At 47.9% G+C, this 18,864-nt stretch overlaps 1 protein-coding gene across 2 annotated transcripts in view; it reads right to left on the minus strand.

The window, feature by feature from the left end:
• The window catches only part of cracr2aa (calcium release activated channel regulator 2Aa), a 147,085-nt gene that overhangs the window by 26,736 nt on the left and 101,485 nt on the right, over positions 1 to 18,864 (minus strand). For both annotated transcript variants that reach the window (XM_086009722.1, XM_086009723.1), the window contains exons 12-14: positions 17,349 to 17,411; positions 14,898 to 15,030; positions 994 to 1,075 (exon numbers count right to left, since the gene is read on the minus strand). In XM_086009722.1, the coding sequence (XP_085865848.1) occupies positions 994 to 1,075; positions 14,898 to 15,030; positions 17,349 to 17,411 (278 nt within the window). The remainder of the gene's footprint in view (positions 1 to 993; positions 1,076 to 14,897; positions 15,031 to 17,348; positions 17,412 to 18,864) is intronic.

The raw sequence follows: 18,864 nt of genomic DNA on the forward strand, positions 1-18,864 counted from the left end.
CTTGGCAGCTGAAGGCACGGCCGCCAATGGTGGAGCGATTAAATCGGGGATGCTCAGGAGGGCAGAATTAGAGGAGCACAGAGATCTTTAGAGGGTTGTAGGGCTGGAGGAGGTTACAGAGATAGGGAGGGGGCGAGGTGTTGCCGGACTGGGTGCCAATGTAGATCAGCGAGCACAGGGGTAATGGATGAATGGGACTCGGTGCGAGTTAGGATATGGGGCAGCAGAGTTTTTGATGAGCTGAAGTTTATGTCGGGTAGAACGTGGGAGGCTGACCAGGAGAACATTGGAATAGTCGAGTCTGGAGGTAACAAAGGCAGGGGTGAGGGTTTCAGCAGCAGATGAGCTGAGGCGGGGGGTGGAGATGGGCGATGTTACAGAGGTGGAAGTAGGCGGTCTTCAGGTGGGTCCAGATGCATATCGACACGTCCCAGACGCAAGTCTGCAAGATTCAGAATTGTTCTGTCCTCACACCAAGAAAAAGGAAGCAGTAAGTTATTTAAGGATTCACCCGTGTAGGTAATTTGCGGGTATTGGATTTAATGGAGTTTGTGAGGGTCTGTTTCTGTGTCGAGGCAGCACATACGGAAGGGTAATGGTTATAGCCTATCACAGCTAGTTGCACAACTCAGTTCAATAAATCTGATAATTGGTGGTCAACACGACAAAAATGACCATTAAACCCCAACTAGTTGCTCATCAGGGGAGGAAACCTGCCGTCCTTACCTAGTCTGCCCTACACGTAACCCCAGTCCCACACTGTGTGGTTAACTCTTGATGCTCTCTGAAGTGATCTAACCAGTTACTGAGCAGCTACGGAAGGAATCTCACCACCTTCTCAGGGCACCTAGAGATGGGCAATAAATTCTGATAGAATGATAACCGTTAAACAATATTCTATGTAGTAAAAACATTATTCTAGCCTATAGACATGCAGACTACATGACTCCTTTATGAAGTGCCCACAATAAGATTAACTCGCCATTAACCTACCGTTCCTGTCCTGCAGTGTCCCAGAGTTGAAGAGCCACCAGACTGTTATCAACATTTACAGTTTTCACATGATAATCTATACCTGGAAGTAAAAACAATTTTTATATAGAAGCGTTTATAAACAATGTATAATACAGGTGTTTGCACATGGAGTATAATTTATATAATTTGTTAAAATGAATTTACTATTTAGAAGCAATTTTCTCGCTACAAACATCTGCCTGACCTTTGCCCTCAATCTCACCTACAAGGATTGGTTGAGGCAGAAACCATTCCACCAGTGGCCCGGCCTACACCTGACTCCAGTCCCACAATATGTGGTTGGTTTTAATGCCCTGAGAAGTGATGCAATCTTCATAGAACACAAAGCAAGAGAGATATCCGATCAGCTCATCAGCAACAAGGGAGGCAGCGGATCTGAACAATCCCGGCTAAGCGACTCTGCAAAGACGTGCCACGAATACCCGGGGCCTTGTGTCCAGGCTGGAGCGATACCCCACAAACCAGATATTGTCACACTCAGTCTCATCAGCTGATATTCATCACCATCCCTGGATATTACAGAAGTTTGTGAAGCTTGAAAAGGTAGTGGGTGCAGGGTGACCCAGTACTGGCCCAAGCCCCGCCCACCACAAGCCCCACCCACCACAAGCCCCGCCCCGTCCACCACAAGCCCCGCCCAGCCTCACCCACCACAAGCCCCGCCCCGTCCACCACAAGCCCCGCCCCGTCCACCACAAGCTCCGCCCAGCCTGGCCCCATCCACCACAAGCCCTGCCCAGCCTGGCCTCATCCACCACAAGCCCCGCCCCGTCCACCACAAGCCCCGCCCAGCCTGGCCTCATCCACCACAAGCCCCGCCTCATCCACCACAAGCCCTGCCCCCACAAGCCCCGCCCTGTCCACCACAAGCCCCGCCCCATCCACCACAAGCCCCGCCCCATCCACAAGCCCCGCCCCGCCCCGTCCCCATCTCCACCCTGCCAGATGTCTGTTTCTGCCCCGTCAGGCCACAGGAATGTTGCAGCTTTTATGTCTTAAAAAATGTCCCCTTGCTAATGTTTTCCTATGTTAAAGGCGCTATATCAATGCAAATTGCTGTTGCTAAGGGAGTTTTCAGGGTTGTGGACGGACAACACTTTAATTTGTGCCATCACTGGTTAGAATTCAAATTCTGGTACATTCCACAGGGATAAAGACAATGAAAGTGGTTCACTATCAACTTGTAATAATTAACCTGTTGGGACTGTGTCTAGTTAATCGTGATCCTAGAAATTCGGGCACCGAAAGAACCCATTTCACCACACGGGAACCTGCCTCCTCCAATCCCGTTTCACCACACGGGAACTCGCCTCCTCCAATCCCGTTTCACCACACGGGAACTCGCCTCCTCCAATCCCGTTTCACCACACGGGAACTCGCCTCCTCCAAACCCGTTTCACCACACGGGAACCGGCCTCCTCCAATCCCGTTTCACCACACGGGAACTCGCCTCCTCCAATCCCGTTTCACCACACGGGAACTCACCTCCTCCAATCCCGTTTCACCACACGGGAACTCGCCTCCTCCAATCCCGTTTCACCACACGGGAACCTGCCTCCTCCAATCCCGTTTCACCACACGGGAACCGGCCTCCTCCAATCCCGTTTCACCACACGGGAACTCGCCTCCTCCAATCCCGTTTCACCACATGGGAACCTGCCTCCTCCAATCCCGTTTCACCACACGGGAACTCACCTCCTCCAATCCCGTTTCACCACACGGGAACTCGCCTCCTCCAATCCCGTTTCACCACATGGGAACCTGCCTCCTCCAATCCCGTTTCACCACATGGGAACTCACCTCCTCCAATCCCATTTCACCACATGGGAACCTGCCTCCTCCAATCCCATTTCACCACACGGGAACCTGCCTCCTCCAATCCCGTTTCACCACACGGGAACCTGCCTCCTCCAATCCCGTTTCACCACACGGGAACCTGCCTCCTCCAATCCCGTTTCACCACACGGGAACTCACCTCCTCCAATCCCATTTCACCACATGGGAACCTGCCTCCTCCAATCCCGTTTCACCACACGGGAACTCGCCTCCTCCAATCCCGTTTCACCACATGGGAACCTGCCTCCTCCAATCCCGTTTCACCACATGGGAACTCACCTCCTCCAATCCCGTTTCACCACATGGGAACCTGCCTCCTCCAATCCCATTTCACCACACGGGAACCTGCCTCCTCCAATCCCGTTTCACCACACGGGAACCTGCCTCCTCCAATCCCGTTTCACCACACGGGAACTCACCTCCTCCAATCCCATTTCACCACATGGGAACCTGCCTCCTCCAATCCCGTTTCACCACACGGGAACTCGCCTCCTCCAATCCCGTTTCACCACATGGGAACCTGCCTCCTCCAATCCCGTTTCACCACATGGGAACTCACCTCCTCCAATCCCGTTTCACCACATGGGAACCTGCCTCCTCCAATCCCGTTTCACCACATGGGAACCTGCCTCCTCCAATCCCGTTTCACCACATGGGAACCTGCCTCCTCCAATCCCGTTTCACCACATGGGAACTCACCTCCTCCAATCCCGTTTCACCACATGGGAACTCACCTCCTCCAATCCCGTTTCACCACACGGGAACTCACCTCCTCCAATCCCATTTCACCACATGGGAACCTGCCTCCTCCAATCCCATTTCACCACATGGGAACCTGCCTCCTCCAATCCCATTTCACCACATGGGAACCTGCCTCGTCCAATCCCATTTCACCACATGGGAACCTGCCTCCTCCAATCCCGTTTCACCACACGGGAACTCACCTCCTCCAATCCCATTTCACCACATGGGAACCTGCCTCCTCCAATCCCGTTTCACCACATGGGAACCTGCCTCATAGAATCATAGAAATTTACAGCACAGAAGGAGGCCATTCGGCCCATCGTGTCTGTGCCGGCCAAAAAAGAGTTCACCAGCCTAGTCCCACTGTCCAGCTCTAGGCCTGTAGCCCTGTAGGTTACAGCACATCAAGTGCATATCCAAGTACTTTTTAAATGTGATGCGAGTTTCTGCCCCTACCACCCTTTCAGGCAGCAAGTTCCAGACCCCCACCAACCTCTGGGTGAAAAAAATTCCCCTCAACTTTCCGCTAATCCTTCAGCCAATTACTTTATATCTGTGCCTCCTGGTTATTGACCTCTCAGCTAAAGGAAATAGATCCTTCCTATCCACTCTATCGAGGCCCCTCATAATTTTATACACCGCAATCAAGTCTCTCCTCAGCATCCTCTGTTCAAAAGAAAACAACCCCAGCCTCTCCAATCTTTCCTCGTAGCTAAAATTCTCCAGTCCTGGCAACATCCTCGTAAATCTCCTCTGTACCCTCTCTAGTGCAATCACATCTTTCCTGTAATGCGGTGACCAGAACTGCACGCAGTACTCTAGCTGTGGCCTAACCAGTGTTTTATACAGTTTTATCCTGCTCTTGTATTCTATGCCTCAGCTAATAAAGGAAAGTATCCCGTATGGAGGCAGTATGGTAGCATAGTGGTTATGTTACTGGGCTAGTAATCCAGAAACTTGGCCTAATGATTAACACTAGTTCAAATCCCACCAAAACAGCTGTGGCATTTAACTCCAGTTAATTTACTAAATCTGAAATAGGAGCAGGAGTCGGCCATTTGGCACTTTGAACCTGCTCTGCTATTCAATAAGATCATGGCTGATCTTCTACCTCATCTCCACTTTCCTGCACTATCCCCATATCCCTTGATTCCCTGAATATTCAAAAATCTATCGATCTCAGTCTTGAATATACTCAACGACTGAGCCTCCACAGCCCTCTGGGGTAGAGAATTCCAAAGATTCACCACCCTCTGAGTGAAGAAATTTCTCCTCATCTCAGTCCTAAATGGCCAACCCCTTATTTTGAGACTGTGACCCCTGGTTCTAGACTCCCCAGCCAGGGGAAACATCCTCCCTGCATCGACCCTGTCAAGCCCTGTAAGAATTTTGTATGTTTCAATGAGATCACCTCTCATTCTTCTAAACTCTAGAGAATATAGGCCTAGTCTACTCAATCTCTCCTCATAGAACAATCCCCCCCATCCCAGGAACCAGTCTGGTGAACTTTCGATGCACTCCCTCTATGGCAAGTATATCTTTCCTTAGGCAAGGAGACCAAAACGGTACACAATACTCCAGGTGTGGTCTCACCCGGGCCCTATATAACTGCAGTAAGATGACTTTACTCTTGTCATAGAGGTATACAGCACAGAAAGAGGCCCTTTGGCCCATCGTGTCCGTGCCGGCCATCAAGCCCTGTCTATTCTAATCCCATTTTCCAGCACTTGGTCCGTAGCCTTGTATGCTATGGCATTTCAAGTGCTCATCGAAATGCTTCTTGAATGTTGTGAGGGTTCCTGCCTCTACCACCTTTTCAGGCAGTGAGTTCCAGATTCCAACCACCCTCTGGGTGAAAAAGTTTTTCCTCAAATCCCCTCTAAATCTCCTGCCCCTTACCTTGAAACTATGCCCCCCTGGTTATTGACCCCTCTAATAAGGGGAAGAGTTCTTTTCTATCTACCCTATCTATGCCCCTCATAATTTTGTACACCTCAATCCGGTCCCCCCTCAGCCTTCTCTGCTCTAAGGAAAACCCCAGCCTGTCCAATCTCTCTTCATAGCTGAAGAGCTCCAGCCCAGGTAACATCCTGGTGAACCTCCTCTGCACCCTCTCCAATGCAATTAAAGCCTTCCTATAGTGTGGCGACCAGAACTGCACACAGTATTCCAGCTGTGGCCTAACTAGCATTTTGTACAGCTCCATCATAACCTCCCTGCTCTTATATTCTATGCCTCGGCTAATGAAGGCAAGTATCCCATATGCCTTTTGAACCACCTTATCCACCTGTCCTGCTGCCTTCAGGGATCTATGTACATGCACACCAAGGTCCCTCTGATCCTCTGTCCTTCCTAGGGTCCTACCATTCATTGTGTATTCCCTTGTCTTGTTAGTCCTCCCAAAATGCATCACCTCACACTTTTCAGGGTTAAATTCCATTTGCCACTGTTCTGCCCATCTAACCAACCCATCTATATTATCCTGTAGCCTGAGGCTTCCCTCCTCGCTATTTACCACTCCACCAATTTTCGTGTCATCGTGTTACTGATCATACCTCCTACATTTGTATCTAAATCATTAATGTACACTACAAACAGCAAAGGACCCAGCACCGATCCCTGCGGTACACCACTGGACACAGGCTTCCAGTCACAAAAACAACCTTCGACCATCACCCTCTGCCTCCTGCCACTAAGCCAATTTTGGATCCAATGTGCCAAACTGCCCTGGATCCCATGGACTCTTACCTTCTTGACCAGTCTCCCATGCGGGACTTTGTCAAAAGCCTTACTGAAGTCCATGTAGACTACATCAACTGCACTACCCTCATCCACACACCTAGTCACCCCCTCGAAAAATTCAATATTGGTTAGACATGATCTCCCCCTGACAAAGCTATGCTGACTATCCTTGATTAATCCTTGCCTCTCCAAGTGGAGACTAATTCTGTCCCTCAGAATTTTTTCCAATAATTTCCCTACCACTGATGTTATGCTCACTGGCCTTTAATTCCCTGGTTTATCCCTGTTAAGTATGTGTATTGTATTGAACAATTAACACAAAGACTTAAACGTATAACTCAAACAGGTCTTTACTGGTTGGAGGTAGGGACTGCACGTAGGTCTTTACTTCATGCCCACAGGCGGGAACTGAGGGGAGATCAGTACCCACAGTACTATTTATACCCCTATGGCCAGGAGTGGTACTGCGTATCACTACGCCCTACAAGTAGTGCAGTCCTGTCCATAGGTTCAAAGTAGCACACATATTACATACACAACATTCCTCCCTTCTTAGCTTTACAGTCATCTCCCCATTTAACATAACGTAATAACATATATACATATATAACTTCAGGTTTACATAACAGAATAACATAGATACATAGATAACTTCATGTCAAAAGAGATCACAGATTCAGTCTCTGCGGAAAACAGTTCACAGATTCAATCTCTGTGGTGTAGTCGGTTCACGTTGCTGGAGTGACTCCTTTAATAGTCCTTCCATGGATTTAACAGTTTGAACTTCCAAACTGAATTGGCTCCGTTCGGAGGGACCACGTGTGTGATCTGGTAGAGGTAATAATGGTTCAGATGGGTCATCTTCTGTTTCGACTTTTCCTTTTCTGCTTCTTGGAGACTCTCTGGGCTCCACTGTCAGCTGCCAGCTGCCAGCTGCATGCGCAGTTCCTCCTTCTCTCCCTCCTTTTTCCGTAGTAGAGCCACCTTCTCCCGATGTTCCGTAGACTTTCGGTGCTCCTCCATGATTTCTGTATGGTGGGAGTCGAAGTTACAAGTTGGGCAGGACAGGACATAGTAATATTCGGTGTCGTCCTGATCTAGGCCAGCGAGAGGGTCTTCTATTTCCTCCATACCCAGCTGGGCGTTAGCCAGCTTTTGTTCCAAGTCCAGACATCTTTCCTGAAGAGACTTCTTCATGCGTACCTCTTCATCCAGCTTTTTCTGGGCTTTCAGCAAGTCGTTTACTAATGACCTCATTTGAGATTTTACTACTTCAACTTCTTTTGGAGATTGATTGATCGGACTATTCAATCCCTCTACCGGAGCAGCTGTTTCAGCGGTCTGTTGTTCTACGTTGACGTGGTCAGCGTACTTTTGGCATCCAAGGGCTGCTCTGTTGCAGTCATCTCAGTCTGTGTTGCCACCTCAGCTCTTCCAATAACCTTTGAGAGCTCCGAACCCCTTTCGTTTGAATATTGAAGTGCGTGTTCAAGTTTTTCCCATTTCAGAGTCCTGTCCTTCAGCATATGCAGGAGTTGGCTGACCGTTAACTCCTCTGACATCAGACGTTTTGTGTGCTCCTGCTCCATTTTCTCCATCAGCTGCTTCTGTTGTCTTTCCAGATTCTCCAACTCTATATCAAAGAACTCTTTCGTTGCATTCAACTCTTGCTCAAAACGGCGAAGCATTTGTTCTAATTGCTGTTGTAGTTTGAAATGGAGTTGAGTTTGAGCCTGGTGTCCCTCAGAAATGGGCACATCAGTAGACTTGCCAGACTCAGAATCCACAGTTAAACTATGTTGTTGTTGCTCAGTGGAATTCTGTGCTGAAACTTTGTCTTTTGCACCTGAGTTGGGCTTACCATCATCCGTTCCAGAGTCTGGGCCGACTATCTTCACCGAGTTCTCACTCGTTATTGTTTGTAGGAAATGCCAGTCCATATTCATTTTCCTAATCCACTCCCGTCCTAGTAGTGGAGGGCCTCCTTCAGATATCACATATAAGTCCATTATTTGACTGTCTTCGCCCTTGTGGACCACTGCAACCTCTATTTTCCCGATGGGGTACACTCTTTGCCCTGTGTATGTTTTCAATATAATCCCCGTATCCTGTAGGGGAATATGTTGGAATAACTTTCCGTAATCTTTCTTATTTATGACCGTCAATGCCGATCCAGTGTCCAATTCCAGTTTTACTTGGACTCCTTCTATCTGAAGAGTGACCCAAATTGTCTGGAGGTCTGCACCCTTACCAGCGTTGAGTACTCTTAAGCTAGCCAGTTCATTACAGCTTAAGCTAGCCAGTTCATTACTGCTAGCGTCTGAATCGGACTCCTGTTCGGTCACCTTGTGTACCTTTGCGTATTTTCCTTGCGGTGACTTCTTGTTGCTGGTCTTCTTCCCTGACCTGCATACTCTAGCTATATGTCCAAGCCTACCACAAGTTCTACATTCTTGGTTTTTAAACCAACACTGGTTCTGATCATGCGTTGTCTTTCCACAACGATAACATTTGCCAGAACTCACACCCAATTTGTGTGCACTGAGCTCCGGTGACCGTAGCTGCATTACTGCCGTGCCTCTCGCTGCGGCTTCGTGTGCTGCTGCCATAGTGACCGCTTTCTCAAGCGTCAGCTCATTCTCCTCGAGCAGTCGCTTTTGTGTATCCTGTTTAAATAAACCACACACAAATTTGTCTCGTAGTGCATCTGTCAGTCCCGTTCCAAACTGGCAATATTTCGCTAATTTACGCAATTCCAGCAAATATTCAGCATTGCTTTCATGCTGTAGCTGCCTTCTGTCGTAAAATTTAAATCGTTCCGCTAGCATCAGCGGCGTGGGGTTTAGATGATCTTTCAGGACAGTAACAATCTCATCGAACGTCTTATCCGCCGGTTCATCTGGTGATAACAGGTGTTTCAATTGCCCGTATGTCTTCGCACCCATTAAATTTAATAATGTTAGAGCTTTATCTTGGTCACGAATTTTATTGGCCTTACAATAACTTTTTACTCTTTCAACATATATGGCCCAATCTTCGAGGTCACTATCAAAGGTGCTAATATTCCCGTGTTTAGGCATTGTAGATTTGCAATTTCTCAGATTTTATTTTCTTTACTTGTTATCAAAGATGGCGGCTTCCCGCTCTTGCCGTCGTCCTCCGCCCACAAAATGGCGGTTTTCCCGCGCTTGGCGGTCTTCACCCGTCCCCCGACACCGTCTCCCTTCAGCCCCCGAGTGCGGCCCTTATCTTCGCCGCGATCGCCCGAGTGCGGCCCTTATCAGCGGATGCGATCGCTGGATCGCGAAGTGGCTCCCGACCGAAGCGGCTCTCGGCCCTTATCTTCTGTGCGATCGATAGCCCGCGCTGTGCACCGCGGCTCTCGCACCTTGAGCTTCTGCAGCCGCCGCGCCTTTCAGTCCGAGTGCGGCCCTTATCTTTGGTCCCGATCGCTGGCCCGCGCTGCGCCTCGCACTTGAAGCGGCTCCCGGCCTCTGGCTCACCCGCTCGCGTGGCTCTTGCTCGCTCCCTCCCGGGCTCTGGCTTACCCGCTCGCGCGTTTCACCGCGGCTCTTATCAGGGATTGCGATCGCCCTTATCTCCCGATCGGTGGCCCTGTCTTTGCAGCCAACGCTGCTCGGCTTACCCACGAGGTTATGGAGGCTTCAGGGTCCTAATGCCTGTCGCTTCCAGTCGCTGGAAGCTGTCAGGATTTCTCCTGCCCTTCAGTTTTGAGTGGGGTGTTGAGGATTGAAACCTCTCTTCAACGTCCTGTCTTTGGACGAAGCCGCCGTGGAATAACTGCCGCAGGGTTCGAACCGACTCGTCGCCAGTGTTAAGTATGTGTATTGTATTGAACAATTAACACAAAGACTTAAACGTATAACTCAAACAGGTCTTTACTGGTTGGAGGTAGGGACTGCACGTAGGTCTTTACTTCATGCCCACAGGCGGGAACTGAGGGGAGATCAGTACCCACAGTACTATTTATACCCCTATGGCCAGGAGTGGTACTGCGTATCACTACGCCCTACAAGTAGTGCAGTCCTGTCCATAGGTTCAAAGTAGCACACATATTACATACACAACAATCCCTACTACCCTTCTTGAATAATGGTACTACGTTAGCTGTCCTCCAGTCCTCTGGCACCTCCCCTGTGGCCAGAGAGGTTCTGAAAATTTGTGTCTGAGCCCCTGCAATCTCCCCCCTTGCCTCACAGCGCAGCCTGGGATACATCTCGTCTGGGCCGGGGGGCGGGGGGGCGGTTTATCCACTTTTAAGCCCGCTAAAACCGCTAGTACCTCCTCCCTCTCAATACTAATTTGATCAAGTATATCACAATCCCCCTGCCTGATTTCTATGCCTACATCGTCCTTCTCCATAGTGAACACAGATGCAAAATATTCATTTAAAACCTCACCTACATCTTCTGGCTCTACACACAGATTGCCACTTTGGTCCCTAATGGGCCCTACTCTTTCCCTGGTTATCCTCTTGCCCTTAATATACTTATAAAACACCTTGGGATTTTCCTTTATTTTGCCCGCCAGTGTTTTTTCATGCCCCCTCTTCGCTCTCCTAATTTTTTTTTTTTAAGTACCCCCCTGCACTTTCTATACTCCTTTAGGGCTTCCACTGTTTTTAGTCCTTTGTATCTGCCAAAAGCCTCCCTTTTTTTCCTAATCCATTCTTGTATATCCCTTGACATCCAGGGTTCCCTGGACTTGTTGGTCCCACCCTTGACCTTTACGGGAACATGTTGACGCTGTACTCTCTCTATTTCCTTTCTGAAAGTCTCCCACTGCTCTGATGTAGATTTTCCTACAAGTAGCTGATCCCAGACCACTTTGGCCAGATCCTGCTTTATCAAATTAAAATCAGCCTTCCCCCAATTTAGAACCTTTATTTCCGGTCCATCTTTGTCCTTTTCCATGACTACCTTAAATCTCACCGAATTATGGTCACTGTCATCAAAATGCTCTCCTACTGACACTTCTACCACTTGCCCGGCCACATTCCCTAGAATTAGGTCCAGTACCGCCCCCTCTCTTGTTGGACTTTCTACATGCTGGCTCAAAAAGCTCTCCTGGATGCACTTTAAGAATTCTGCACCCTCTAAGCCTTTCACACTCTGACTATCCCAGTTAATATAGGGGAAGTTGAAATCCCCTACTATTATTACCCTATTATTTCTACACTTCTCTGAGATTTGCCTACATATCTGTTCCTCTATCTCCCCCCTGACTGTTTGGGGGCCTATAGTACACTCCCAGCAAAGTGCTTGCCTCCTTTTTGTTTTTAAGTTCTACCCATTTGGCCTCATTAGAGGAACCTGCTAAGATATCATCCCTCCTTACAGCAGTAATTGACTCCTTGATTAATATTGTGACACCCCCTGCTCTTTTACACCCCCCTCTGTCTCGCCTGAAGATTCTAAATCCCGGAATATTGAGCTGCCAGTCCTGCCCTCCCTCAACCATGTCTCTGTGATAGCAACAGTATCATACTCCCATGTGTTCATCAACACCTTCAATTTATCTGCCTTACTCGCAAGACTCCTTGCATTAAAATAAATGTCATCCAGCCTTGCCATACTCCCTTGTGCCGTTACATATTTGCTCTGCCTTCCAGGCTGACTTATTTTTTCCTCTATATTTGTCTGTGCATCACCCCCTACTATAGCTCCACTCCGTATCCCATCCCTCTGCCAAGTTAGTTTAAAATACCCCCAACAGTACTAGCAAACCTCCCCGCAAGGACGTTGGTCCCGTTCTGGTTCAGGTGCAACCCGTCCAACTTGTACAGGTCGCACCTTCCCCAGAAGCAGACCCAGTGATCCAGGAAACTAAAGCCCTCCCTCCTGCACCAACTCTTTAGCCACGTATTCATCTGCTCTATCCTCCTATTCCTATGTATTCAAATTCTCTTGTAATAAAGGCCAACATACCATTTGCTTTCCTAATTGCTTGCTGTACCTGCATGTTAACTTTCAGTGATTCGTGTACAAGGACACCCAGGTCCCTCTGAACACCAACATTTCCCAATCTCTCACCATTTAAAAAATAATCTGCTTTTCTATTTTTCCTACCAAAGTGGATAACTTCACATTTCTCCATATTATATTCTATTTGCCATGTTCTTTCCCACTCACTTAGCCTGTCTATATCCCCTTGAAGCCTCCTTGCATCCTCCTCACAACTTGCATTCCCACCCAGCTTTGTATCATCAGCAAACTTGGATATATTACATTTGGTCCCCTCATCCAAATCATTGATGGGAGATGGGGAGAAAGCAGGGACAGGGTACTGAATTTGGATGATCAGCCATGCTCTCATTGAATGGTGGAGCAGGCTCGAAGGGCCGAATGGCCTACTCCTGCTCCTATCTTCTATGTTTCTATGTAGATTGTGAATAGCTGAGGCCCAAGCACTGATCCTTGCGGTATCCCACTACTTACAGCCTGCCAACCCGAAAATGACCCGTTTATTCCTACTTTCTGTTTTCGGTCCGTTAACCAATCCTCAATCCATGCTAGTATATTGCCCCCAATCCCATGAGCCCTAATTTTGTTCAATAACCTCTTGTGTGGCACCTTATCGAATGCATTCTGAAAATCCAAATACACCACATTCACTGGTTCCCCCTTATCTGTTCTGCTAGCTACCACCTCAAAATACTCTTATAGACTTGTCAAACACGATTTCCTGTTCATAAATCTGCTTTTATATTTCTTGCTAGTTTTCTCTCATAATGGGCCAGAAATTCAGATCCCCACGGGTGAGTACGCGCTGGGTACTCACGCGTAAGGCCAACGAAAGTGTCGGTTTCGTGCATGCACTGCGCATGCGCTGGAAACCGGAACTTCCGTTCCCCTGAAGGAAGGGGTTCACAGGTCGAACGCTTGCGCCGGAGAGGCAGCGCGTATGCCTGGAACTTCCGTTTTTTTTTGCAGGTTTCTCCGGGAGGGTAAGTCTCCAGCAGCTGCACGTTTAAAAAGCAGTCGCAAGGCCTGCTTTTAACAAGGTAAGTGGTGAATTAAGTAAAATTAAAACAATTTTTACACAGGTTTATTATTTTTAAATACTTTAAAGAAAGGTAAGTTTATTTTTAGCCCTGTTAAAAACTGTAATACATTTTTTCAAAAATTTAAATTATTGTTTAAAATAGTTATTTTATGTAATTTATAGTTATTTTAAAAATGTGATTTAAAATTTTTTTTTATTTGAAGTTTTAGTTAGGTTTTGAGGCCGATCTCTATTCATAGATTTGTCAGGTCTTCCTGCCAAATCTATGAATAGAGATTCCCTGCTATGATTGGCTCTCCATGGCCCACGTGATCCCAGGGGATGCTTCGAACTAACTGCGCCCCTGGGATACGCAAGCACTGCGCGCCGGCAGTTGGAGGAGGCCCAGGATTGGAATCCCACGCGGGCCCACAGCACAACGGCCGGCGCGCTAAGTAAGTGCAGGTCGGGGGCTTGCACCCACGGGAAGCCTCCGACCCGAATTTCTGGGCCATTCTATTTTTTCCCTTATCAATTTTTTGGTCAACCTTTTCTGGTTTCTGAAACTCTCCCAATCCTCAGGCTTACTATTATTCTTTGCAACATTATAAGCTTCTTCTTTCAATCTAATGCTATCCTTAACTTCTTTAGTTAGCCATGGTTGGATCACTTTCCCGTGGAGTTTTTGTTTCTCAATGGAATGTATTTTTGTTGAGAATTATGAAATATTTCTTTAAATGCTAGCCACTGCTTATCTACCGCCATACCTTTTAATCTATTTTTTCAATCTACCTTAGCCAACTTGCCCCTCATACCTATGTAATTGGCTTTATTTAATTTCAAGACTCTAGTTTCGGACTTAGGCAAGTCACTCTCAAACTTAACGTGAAATTCTATCATATTATGATCACTCTGTCCCAGAGGATCCTTTACTATGAGATTGCTAATTAACCCTGTCTCATTACACAATACAAGATCTAAAATAGCTTGTTCCCTGGTTGGATCCATGACATATTGTTCTAGGAAACTGTCCCACAATCTAATTACTCTGTGAAAAAATCCCTTCTACCCATCTGAAGTTTCAACAGGAATCCCAAGTTTATGTTCACTTGTTACCGATTCACCAACCACTGGAAATAATTTAGCTATTTACCTTCGCAAACGCTTCATCATTTTGAACACTTCAGTTAGATCCTCCCGTAACTTTATGGAGAAGTTTATATTCAATTGAAAATGTAATTAAAATCAGCCTTTGATAGACATCTGATATCAGCAACAAACCGTTCACATGGATTCCACCATTTTAACACATCTTTTGGGTTAATGAGCACATGGAGGAATTATGAGTTGCTAATGTTGCAGAATGCAATGTTTCTGTTGCCAGCACATTTCTAACTCTTACTACTGGTTGGGATTTGAACGAAATGTTCAAAGATGAAGAATATTCCCAGGTGGAACAGATATTAGCTTCATAAAGTAAATTTCAGTAAAATAAATCCATATTACGTGACGAAAGCTGACATCACCTTACGTACCAACAGTAGCGCACATTCCAGGGCAAAAACGATCGCCACAAAGTCGTCTTAAAACAGAGCTTTTCCCTACACTGGAATTACCGACAAAAATGATTTTGAATAAACGGTCAGGGCTGGAGCACGGTTCGCTCTCCTGTAAAGAAAAAAATCATTTGTTTTATTTAAAATACTTTGAAAAATGAATCAATTCCACTCCTCAAAAATCAGCTTTAAGCAGGTCTATTATACAAAGATCTTGTTGAACCAACACCCCCTCCCCCCCCATGTAACATGTCAGAAATGCAGCACTTATTCACAAGTGCAGAAAAACATATACACAATTTGTGTCACCGAATTAAAAACAAAAAGCAGGAAAAGCTATGATTTAACAGAAATAAACATTCATCTTTTTTCCAGGACAGGAGAACCATCAGACCGACTTGGAAATGTTTACGAATATGGTGATGTAAAGATGTTAATTTACGAATTTCGCTTCTAATGTTTTTCTCTCAAACATTCTCCACAATATTAATCCCTGCTCTTGTCACGAAAAGTGTTGAATTATTTTAGGTACTTTGCAATTAAATAGCGGGAAACAAACTTCATTGTACTCTCAATTTTTAATCTCCTATTTCAAACATTTATACCAAATCGAAATTGTACATTATTACTTTAATCGTATTTTCTGTGTCTTTCTCAATAAACGAATAGTGGTTTCTTCTAAAGTAGCTTCCTGAAAGTTTTATACATCATTACATAACTCTTGTTTCTATTAACACTCCATGAAACGTTTAAGAGGAAATCTATATTTACATTATTCCTGGGACTTGTTCAGGCTATAGAATGACAGACTAGGCCTATATTCTCTAGAGTTTAGAAGATGTAGAGGTGACCTCATTGAAAAATACAAAATACAGGGCTTGACAGGGTAGATGCTGGGAGGATGTTTCCCCTGGCTGGGGAGTCACTGAATAAGGGGTCGGCCATTTAGGACTGAGATGAGGAGAAATTTCTTCACTCAGAGGTGATGAATCTACCCCAGTGACTATGGAGGCTCAGTCGTTGACTATATTCAAGACAGAGATCGATAGATTTTTGAATATTAAGGGAATCAAGGGATATGGGGATAGTGCAGGAAAGTGGAGATGAGGTCAATGATTAGCCATGATCTTATTGAATGGCGGAGCAGGCTCGAGGGGCCGAATGGCCGACTCCTCCCATTTCTTATGTTCTTAAAATAAAGTGGTTTGTGTTTTTCCCCTTTTTTGGTGCTTTTCCTAAACGTCTTAATGATATATTTTTTTAAAGTCAATAAAAAGTAATACGTAACTCCTACAAACCCTCCCCCTCAACAGCATCGTTGCACGGAATTTCAATTTTAAAATGTTTTAATCAATTCAGAGCCTCTTTAAAAGCATTTGGACTTCAAGACTGGTTGAAACTTATTCAGATGAGTGGAAAATTGATTTTTGCTTGTTTCTTCCAAAATCGAAACTTAGGGGGAAAGAAAGTGTTTTTAATGCTCATTTTTTGTGAAAAGTTCATTAAAAAGCTTTAAATTCTTTCAAGTCTCATTGCTCTCATTGCAGCTTTGACAGAAGAAGTTGCTCCAAGTTTTTCTTCCCCTCTTCAATGCTGTCATTAAACATATAACAACAAAAAATAAAATAAAGTCTCATTCCAAACGGAGCTCCAATCAGAAAGTGAATAAAGTGGTTAAACTTCCTAAGAAGGCGGTTGAGGTTATCTATCCCCAGCCTTGGCAATGAGTTGGGATCAGTTCTGAAGAAGTTGTTTCCACTTTTTCTGCTCCCGTTCCCTCCGTCTCTCAGACTCTGAGGTACAAACGGGGACACAAGCTTTTTCCCCTCTTTCATAACATGATTTAAATAACCCTGATAGATTCTTTCAAAAAGGGGACAACACCTGGCAAAATTTAACTGGAACTTACCGCGGAACACTCAACATCACTTTCCCGTATTTTTTTCTGGCTTTAAAAACTTGTCCGAATTTTAGAAAAAAACTTTCACCGCGGGCCTATAAACTGTTTGCCCCAGGAACAGATTACACGCGCCCGCCTGGACCTTCATCCCTCTCTGTCCCCGCCTCTCTCTGTGTCCCTGGCCCCCATCTCCTCCCCTCTCTCTCTCTGTCCCTCCCTCTCTCTCTCCATGTCTCTGTTTCGCTGTCTCTCTGTGTCCCTGTCCCCGTCCCCCTCTCTCTCTCCATGTCTCTGTTTTGCTGACTCTCTCTGCAAAGAATATTGGAGCAAAAGGGGAAGCAGAGAATCAGTGTCAATTCAGGAGAGAGCTTTCCTCCCATTCTTTTTTTAAATACCTATATCTGAAATCCTGTCAATGTTGAAAAATGAGCAGAATTCTTTCCCTCAAGGGAAACACTTCTTGACAATGCTTTCCTATGTGTGCTCTTGTGCTAATGAAGGTGCTCATATCAGACACCAGCTCCACTCACCTGTTTGCAATTAACTGAATGCCCTGAGTGTCCCAGTTCAGTGTAATCCTGAGCGATAACTGCCTGCAGGTTTTAGAAAAAATGATTAAATGAGGCCTTGTCGGTGGATGTTAAAGATTTTTATTTACCGCTATTGTAAGAAGCGCAGGGAATCTCTTTCCCCCAGTCTCTCACTCCCCCCCAGTCTCTCGCCAGTCTCTCACTCCCCCCGTCTCTCACTCCCCCGCACCATCTCCCCCCAGTCTCTCACTCCCCCACCCCGTCTCCCCCCAGTCTCTCACTACCCCCCCACCGTCTCCCCCCAGTCCCTCACTCCCCCCCCACCGTCTCCCCCCAGTCTCTCACTCCCACCCCACCATCTCTCCCCAGTCCTTCACTCCCCCCCCACCGTCTCTCCCCAGTCCCTCACTCCCCCCCCACCATCTCTCCCCTCGTCTCTCACTCCCCCCGACCGTCTCCCCCGTCTCTCACTCCCCCCCCCACTGTCTCTCCCCAGTCCCTCACTCCCACCCCACCGTCTCCCCCCAGTCTCTCACTCCCCCACTGTCTCTCCCCCCCCAGTCTCTCACTACCCCCCACCGTCTCTCCCCCCAGTCCCTCACTCCCCCCCACCGTCTCTCCCCCCAGTCCCTCACTCCCCCCCACTGTCTCTCCCCCCCAGTCTCTCACTCCCCCCCACTGTCTCTCCCTCCCAGTCTCTCACTCCCCCACTGTCTCTCCCCCCCAGTCTCTCACTCCCCCCCACCGTCTCTCCCCCCCAGTCTCTCCCCCCAGTCCCTCACTCCCCCCCACCGTCTCTCCCCCCAGTCCCTCACTCCCCCCCCACCATCTCTCCCCTCGTCTCTCACTCCCCCCGACCGTCTCCCCCGTCTCTCACTCCCCCCCCCACTGTCTCTCCCCAGTCCCTCACTCCCCCCCCACCGTCTCCCCCCAGTCTCTCACTCCCCCCCACCGTCTCTCCCCAGTCTCTCACTCCCCCCCACTGTCTCTCCCCCCCAGTCTCTCACTCCCCCCCACCGTCTCTCCCCCCCAGTCTCTCACTCCCCCCCACCATCTCTCCCCCCAGTCTCACTCCCCCACTGTCTCTCCCCCCCAGTCTCTCACTCCCCCCCCACTGTCTCTCCCCAGTCCCTCACTCCCCCCCACCGTCTCTCCCCCCAGTCCCTCACTCCCCCCCACCGTCTCTCCCCCCAGTCCCTCACTCCCCCCCACTGTCTCTCCCCCCCAGTCTCTCACTCCCCCACTGTCTCTCCCCCCCAGTCTCTCACTCCCCCACTGTCTCTCCCCCCCAGTCTCTCACTCCCCCACTATCTCTCCCCCCCAGTCTCTCACTCCCCCCCCACCGTCTCTCCCCCCAGTCCCTCACTCCCCCCCACCGTCTCTCCCCCAGTCCCTCACTCCCCCCCACTGTCTCTCCCCCCAGTCTCTCACTCCCCCCCCACTGTCTCTCCCCAGTCTCTCACTCCCCCCCCACTGTCTCTCCCCCCCAGTCCCTCACTCCCCCCCACTGTCTCTC

The sequence above is a fragment of the Somniosus microcephalus genome, chromosome 16, assembly GCF_052327205.1.
Source record: "Somniosus microcephalus isolate GS21.2 chromosome 16, FLI_Smic_1.0, whole genome shotgun sequence".
NCBI lineage: Eukaryota > Metazoa > Chordata > Chondrichthyes > Squaliformes > Somniosidae > Somniosus > Somniosus microcephalus.